The following is a 7651-nucleotide window of genomic DNA, read 5'->3' as shown; positions in this document are numbered from 1 at the left end:
GAAAGTTTAAAGACAATATTTCCCAATGAATTATGGTAATTGAATCACAAATTTTAAAGGTGAATGATAGGACAACACGGGCTGCATCCTCTAGGGGCTTGGCCTGGTTACAGCAATGATGCAGATGTCACCAAGCCGAGGCTGGGTCCAGGATGGAGAACTGTGGGGAGGTGTAAGCCAAGGTGGCTATCTACAGAAAACACACTCTATCACTTAGGTAGACACTCGTTTAGTTTTCAGAATTCTGTCTTTGGACAATGCCATGTAGAAAATCTAATGGAGTGTCAGAACATAGCTCTAGAGACTGGGGAGATGGCTTCTTGGTTAAGAGCATGCACTGCTCACGCTTCCAGAGAACCTGAGTTCAATTCCTAGCACCCACCTCAAGTAGTTCACAACTGCATATAACTGCGCACAGACATATACATACAGTTAAAAGTGTAGTTCTTAGCAGGGAAAGCTCCATTTCCTGTGGCCAAGTCTGGATAGTTTATGCTTTGTTTCCTTTACCATGTTCAGAACCCTTTCAGTTAAATCTCAGCAATGTTACTTGATCATTTTAAGCATTCTGCCTAAATTACATAAAGATATATTAGATTGTGTGTTCATATATGATCTGTGTGCATACATGCATACTTGATTCCTATGAGTGAACAGCTTAAAGCATAGTAGATCTTGTATATACATATATTGTAGAGGACTGGCCTCGACAAAAATACCTCTTGCTAGGGTAGGGGCGTGGGAATTGAAGAAATGTAAGTAAAGAATATGAAGATGCATAAAAATAATAAAACAAAACAAAGTGTTGGGAGGGCATTCCAGTGACTGAAATCCTCCGTGTTTATTTTTTCAGTTTTTATACCCAACATAAATGGGGGTGAGGGAAGCAGGTAACAAAGGACTTTATTAACATGATACAAAAGGATAACTCACACAGCCAATGGCTTTATCACTCCTAGACGTGAAATCTTAGCATTCTGTTGTCTAGGTAGCAAAGGTGCTCTACATCACATGCTGACAACTACCTTTCCCCAGGTGACCTCTTAGTTGCAAAGAAGGAGCAGAAAGTACACTTGCATATCCTGACCACCTGTCAGGATGGCATGGAACTATCTTAATTTCAAGAGAACCAAGCAATCACATCCTGAGTTGGGACAGACAGCTATGGCCTGTCAATCTCCAAACTGACAGACAAGGTGGAAATGGGTCTGCATTTTCCATCCTTCACCACACACACACACACACACACACACACACACACACGTATAATTTACTACTGTGTCTGCATCATGTGGACGCAGGTGCACGCGTGCACAGCTTGCACAGAGCTCTGAGAACTCGAGCTCTCTTCCACAGTGTACACTTCTATTCACAGCCAGCTCACAGGCCCAGGTGTTCCGGAATTTGTTACTGTCTACTTGCTGAGCTCTCTCCTTTCACAAACAGAATATGTGTGTGGTACTTACTGTTTAAAACATGAACAAAAAGGGGTTTTGTAGAACATTTTCCTTAGACGCTCTGTAACTCTTCTTTCAGCCTGGACAAATACTTGCCTTGTTATATCTGGGTAAATACAGCCACAAGACTATGAGTGGCCAACAGTGGTTAGAAGTTGGTTTTTAGTTATAATAAAAATACTGGATACATGCTTTTTAATGATGAGAATTAATCACTTTTTTTTTCTCATGAACAGTTTTTCCCTAACTTGTCCTCAAATGCTTTTTGTTGGGCTTACACGTTAAGGAGTTCTCAGAGTGAGAGGCGTAGGGAAGCTCTGGCCGCCTACCCTTTGCCTTGTCACTGCAGACAATTCTGAGTGACTGCAGCAGAGCTTGAGTGTGACCCAGGTCAGTGACTCTAACATTAAGCACATCTCCCAACTTCCCTTTGAATACCTCCCTCCATAGATGAAGTAAGAGATTGGACGTGGAGTCTGATGGAATTACCTTCAGTTTGCAGTATTAACTAATTATTATGGACACATTTAACCAAAATGAACTTTTCACATGGCTGTATGTGTTGCAGACATTTAATTTAAAAACCAGTAATGTGGCAGAGCACCAACCTAGCGTGCCTGCCACTCCTCCTTTAATCCACAGTACCACAAGTTAAACTGGTTTCCATTCAAGTCATCCGGAACCCACTGTCACAGCTACAAAGACGACCTACTGTCCCGTGTTCAAGGCCTCGCATGCCAACTTCATGGATTTGAGTAGCTGGTTTCTGTTCTGTGTACCCAAGGCTCAGGCGGCTGAAGCTCACAGGTAGTTTTAGGGATGAGGAAAATCACAATGTGTGCTGGGTATAAGAAAGCCGCTCTCCTGCTCTGTTGTATGTGTCTTGTCTGGGTCCTTGGTTCTGCTGTATCTGCCCTTCTCTATCCTTACCCCCCTACCCTTCCCCCACACATACCTTCAGGGCTAATTCCTGTTCTGATGGAGGGCTTTCCCAGGCTGTGTTAGGTCCTCCAGTGACGTCTTCCAGTATTGTCTACCAACTACTCAGACCAAGTTTCATAAGGGAAGGATGCAGTGTTCGACCAGATTGCCTTTCCTTCAAACACTAGCCAGTGTGTGGTGTGTGGGCCTCACCATTGCTAATGAACTGGCTGGCATTCTTTTGCTCAGATGGAAATCCAGTAGGCAAGGAATAGCTTCTGTGGAGTTGGTAGTTCTGGGCCCTGAAGTGCAGACAGCTTCTTAGCTGGGCTTACTGATCCAGAGGCTTCTAGTTCCAAGTCCCAAGAACTGGAGTAGGGTTTCAGGCCTTGCAAACCAGATAGCTCTGACTTCTGATTGCCAGCAGCCCAGCGCTAGTGAGGCAGCAACACCTTTTATTACCCCTGGGAGGACCTCAGACCTTGGGACCCTCATCCTTATGCACTATTACAGCTCTGGGGTCTCGGGTGTCAGGATCCTTGTCTGTAAGGTGTGGGTGTTTCCTGGAACTCTGGCAATGACCAGAGGCAGCACCTTCATCTCTCCACAACCTTCTACCTTCTGCTCTGTCATCCTATTTCTCGCTGGCTGCTACTGCCACAGAAGGGTGGTGGTGTGGGCACGGTGGCCGCTGTCACTCTCTACTGCCACCCCTCTAGTTGCTTGCTAAAAAAATCAGTTGGGAGTAGCCTTTTTTTTTAAAAAAAAAAAATATTTATTTATTTATTATGTATACAATATTCTGTCTATATGTATGCCTGAAGGCCAGAACAGGCCACCAGACTTCACTACAGATGGTTGTGAGCCACCATGTGGTTGCTGGGAATTGAACTCAAGACCTTTGGAAGAGCAGGCAATGCTCTTAACTACTGAGCCATCTTTCCAGCCCGGGAGTAGCCTTTTTATCGGGTCTAATGTTGTAATACTAGGCACCAATACAAGGCAGCATCTCCTGGCTGACTCAAAAATGGAGCTGTTGGGTGGGTGCCTGGTGCAGACCCGGAACCTCAGCTGCCAAGCAAGTGGAGACTGCTGGGGCTTGCTGGCTGATTAGAGAAAACGCCAGCCCCAGCTTCATGGGGTGGCTGGTCAGCTGAGCCCCTGGTTTCTCTGCACATACATTTAAAAAACACAACCTGGTTGTGGGAGAGGAAAAGGGATGAAGTGAGTGCTTGCACCAATCATAACTCTTCATGCAAAAGAAGCCTTGTGTTTTGCACTAACTCTGGACGCTTCTCACCCTAGCCTTGGTGGGAAGTCATCCAGAGTCCCCTCTGGCTCTTGGATAGTAAAAAGATCGGTACAATTGCTCTAAAACAGAGCCTCCCGGTGCTGAGTCGGTCTTCAACATTGTAGCAACAAGCGGCTACAATGTGTACTGCGGGTAGCAGGGGTGTGTTTAGAACGTGCGGGTGGCTTCGCTTCATTTACAGAAAGTCCCAGAACGGTGTCTACAACAAAGACTCACGGAAAAGTCCGCACAGAAACACCCATTCGAATAGCGTTTAACACAGCTCCACAATATTCAATAGCGCTCAGCTCAGGTCCATCTCCCAGGGAAGGCGTGGGTCCCTGCAGTACAGATAGTTAGCCTGGGTTTGGGGCTTTCCCCATCATTATTTAATTTCACTTAAAACGTCAAAGAATTGCTACACTTGGATTAATGACAGCCCAAGAGCACAAAGAGCAACCACCCCCATACTGTTTTTTTTTTTTTGCCTTTCTTCTTCCTTCAAGGTTAACTTTTGTTTAGCTTTTTAAAGAATCACTCCATTTTTCTTCCCTACGAATTAAGATTGGGATACATCCTAAAATTATTTTAAAATCAATTACTGTGTCCGAGTTCGGCCACAGCTCAAAAAACAAATGCAGCCAGGCCGAGTAGTGCTGGCCGAGGTGGGAGGGTTGCAGGTTTCAGGCCAGGGCAGAAACACAACACTGCAAACTAAGTCACAACACAGGCCTGGCTAAGTCACAAGGGGAGAGCCGGGCTCAAAAAATGAAAAAAGGGAAGGCACACTCTTCACGGAGTGGGCTTCCTGACGGGCACGGTGGGGTGGGGTGGGGTGGGGTGCTGTGCTAGCAGGCCCGCACCTCTGTCCTTCACCAGAGACGATGGCAGACAAAGGCTCCTGACTCAGCGCGCCACCAACACGTGCAGCCACCAAGACACGGGCCGTGCAGGGAGGGGGGGGCAGAAGGAGCGCGTGATGACGCACGAACCCTTCCGCAGTGCGCGCCCCCCCCCCCAGCGCAACCGGCGCGGGTGACGCCGTCTGCGCTTGCGCACCAGGCGCTCCCGCGCAGGCACCGCCGCGGACGCCCCCGGAAGGGGCGGAGTAGGGAGAGCGGGGGGGCGGGGAGGGTCCTCGCGCTCCGGAAGCGCTGGCGCCGGGCCTCTTTCGTCCGGACGCGGGGCGGCGAGCGGCCGGCGTGCTCCGAGCGGTCGGAGCGAAGCGCTGCCTGGCGGCCCTCGGCGGCCCCGGCCCCGGCCCGCGCGCGCCCTCGCCGAGCGAGCGAGCGGACGAGCGAAGATGGTGGGCCGCAACAGTGCCATCGCCGCGGGCGTGTGCGGCGCCCTCTTCATCGGCTACTGCATCTACTTCGACCGCAAAAGGCGGAGCGACCCCAACTTCAAGAACAGGCTGCGAGAACGTGAGTGGGCCCGCGCGACCCCGCTCCCCGACGCCCGACGAGACCCCCTCAGGCCGCCCCGGCCGCGCGCTGCGCCCGGGGTCCCGCCCGTGCCCGCGGGCCTCCATCTTGGAGGCGACCTGGGCTCCATCTTGCAGGCTACGGGATGGAGGCACACTTAGCTCCCGGGAGGGGAACCGTGTCCCCTCCCACCCGTCTGTAATGTTCTTTTTTTTTTTTTTCTTTTTAAGACGGGTCTTTAGTCCTGGGTGGGCTAGATGTCATGGCAGTCCTCCCGCCTTCGCCTTCCAGGTATTGTCCCAGGCATGAGCTACCTCGCCCAGCCTCCATTAGATTTGTGGGCGGTGTATGCGTGTTTGAGACCGGGGCCTGCCGTGTCGTTGAGGCTGGCTTGAATCACTAGCCCAGGCTAGCCTCCACCTCGTGGCGCAGCCGCCGTCCTTCAGCTCCTCGAAGGCTGTGCTAACAGGCACGAACCATCCGTTCCTCCTTCACTGTTGGAAGAGATTGTTCCCGTGTGTTTGCTGCAGTTTGGAGGCTGGCTTCGAACTCGTGGTGCCTCCCATTGCTGGCTTTACAGACGGGCGCCACCACATGGCCAACCCAATCCTTACCCCGAAATGGTTGCCTCTTGTGTGTGCAATCGTTCGCTAGAGCCTCAATCCGCAGACTGCGGGATCATCCTTGCATTCTTAAACCCTCTTGGCGGCTTCGCTCCAGTGCTTCCAAGATATGAGTGAATGCTAGAGAAAGTGCGGGGGAGTCCAAAGGGCTGCGCTCCTCACGTGGTTCAGCCTTATTTCATACCTGCTACATCTTTTAGGAGGTTTGCCCGATGGAGATAGCTAAGCGGGTTAATTCCTTTGGAAATCTTAATAGTTTTGGTTGAAGAAATCGTAAATTGTCGTTTCGGGGAAATTTGGGTTGTTTGGGGTTTTTTGTTTTGAGCCTGGTTTTCCATCTGTAGACCAGTGTGGCCTCAGAGTCAAGAGATCAACCTGCCTCGGACTCAAGTGCTGGCATTAAAGGCTTGGGGCACAGAGCCCTGCTAGCCTTGTTTTAGAATAACTTGTTCGGCATTTCCTTTTAGCCCTTCTGGCTATTGAATCCACGGCCTTTTTCAGACTCGGTCTTCCACCACTGCCTCTACCTATCACGTTCTGTTCTAGCCGCTTTGTGTTGTTGGTGGGTTTTTTTGTTTTGTTCTGTTTTTTCCTCCTAACTTTAGTCAGGACCTAAGTGAATTAGTAACTGTAGCTGTGGCATAAAAGGCAGGAACGAATCCACACTTTCGGATCTCTAGTACTGCTGCTGACAACGCTATTAATGAATACCAGAATTTTTTAAATTTTTGCAAACAAATAGCGAGTAGTTCCAGTCTCTTTAAAGCCATCAGCAGTTGAGTGAGCCTTAGGAATCTGAATAGTTGGTTTTGACTCATTTACATCTGCAGTAAAAGACTAGTTTCTCCCGTCGTTTTCTTTTTGATATTTAATGAAAAGGAGCTTAAATTGAGTGTTTGAAATTGGATTAGGTGTCTTAATTCAGACTTCTGTAAGCAAATGATCCTCACTCCTCGCCCCAGAGGCTCGATCGGGCATCTAAATGGTGTGAAAGACGCTCCATTGAGGAATGTGTTAGAGAGGTGACTTAGTTAGATGTTCAGATAATGTCTTGGATTTGGGGTGTGTCTGAACTTTTTGCACGGTTTTTTTTGTTGTTGTTGTTGTTGTTGTTGTTTGTTTGTTTGTTTTGAGACAAGGTCTCTAATACCAGCTGTCCTTGAACTCCCTAACCTTCCTCCTCCCCGGTGCTAGGAGTGCACCACCTCTGCCACCCAGCACCCAGTGGATATAGTTACCGCAAGTTTACCAGTGTCATTTGAGATTAATATCAGCAAGTAAAAAGCAAGGCCTGATTCTGCTGATTGGATGTGTACCTTGTTCCTGATGTGTTTTTCCCAGTCTATCATCCGCTGTCCCTGTGTCACAGAGACACTTGCACGAAACCACACCCATGCACGTGTTAGTAAGTTAGATGGCTGTGGAAAACTAATGGAGTTCATAGTCTTTTTATTTTCTCAAAATTCTGGTTTAGAACATTGTATTATTACACAGTTTTGCTTTGTTTTCAAGGTACTTTTTGTCTGAATGGTGTGTGTCTGTATAATGTCTGAGGGCAGGAGGTCTTGAACAGCTGCTTTCACATTGTAGGAATTAACCAACAGGTCCTGTAGTCATGTGCTGTCCTGGATTCATAGAGTACTTTAGGTTTTTAGAGGCTTTTCTTATTTTCTTTCTTGGGGGGGGGTGTTGGAGATAGGGTTTCCCTGTGTAGCTTTGGAGACTGTCCTGGAACTAACTCTTGTGGGCCAGGCTGGCCTTGAACTTTCAGAGATCCTCTCACCTTTGCCTCCCAAGTGCTGGGAATTAAAGGCGTGTGCCGCCACCACCACCTGGCTGAAGTTAGATTTTTTATTTATTTATTTATTTATTTTTTTGGTTTTTCGAGACAGGGTTTCTCTGTGGCTTTGGAGCCTGTCCTGGAACTCGCTCTGT

General features: G+C 48.5%; 1 protein-coding gene and 1 non-coding gene across 2 annotated transcripts in view; both read left to right on the top strand.

Annotated features, from left to right (window-relative positions):
- The first annotated feature begins 4822 nt into the window (after nucleotides 1–4822).
- Tomm20 (translocase of outer mitochondrial membrane 20) overlaps nucleotides 4823–7651 on the top strand; it is an 11258-nt gene continuing 8429 nt past the window's right edge. The window contains exon 1 of the mRNA XM_005345903.3: nucleotides 4823–5093. Within this exon, the coding sequence (XP_005345960.1) occupies nucleotides 4973–5093 (121 nt within the window). The 5' untranslated portion in view covers nucleotides 4823–4972. The remainder of the gene's footprint in view (nucleotides 5094–7651) is intronic.
- Nucleotides 5778–5911, top strand: LOC113455973. The gene has a single exon (XR_003376872.1). It is a non-coding gene; the product is annotated as a small nucleolar RNA SNORA14 (small nucleolar RNA).

The sequence above is a fragment of the Microtus ochrogaster genome, chromosome 4 (genome assembly GCF_000317375.1).
Source record: "Microtus ochrogaster isolate Prairie Vole_2 chromosome 4, MicOch1.0, whole genome shotgun sequence".
Classification (NCBI taxonomy): Eukaryota; Metazoa; Chordata; class Mammalia; order Rodentia; family Cricetidae; genus Microtus; species Microtus ochrogaster.
Note: the sequence above shows the minus strand (reverse complement) of the source record. Positions and strands in the feature narration are given on the sequence as shown.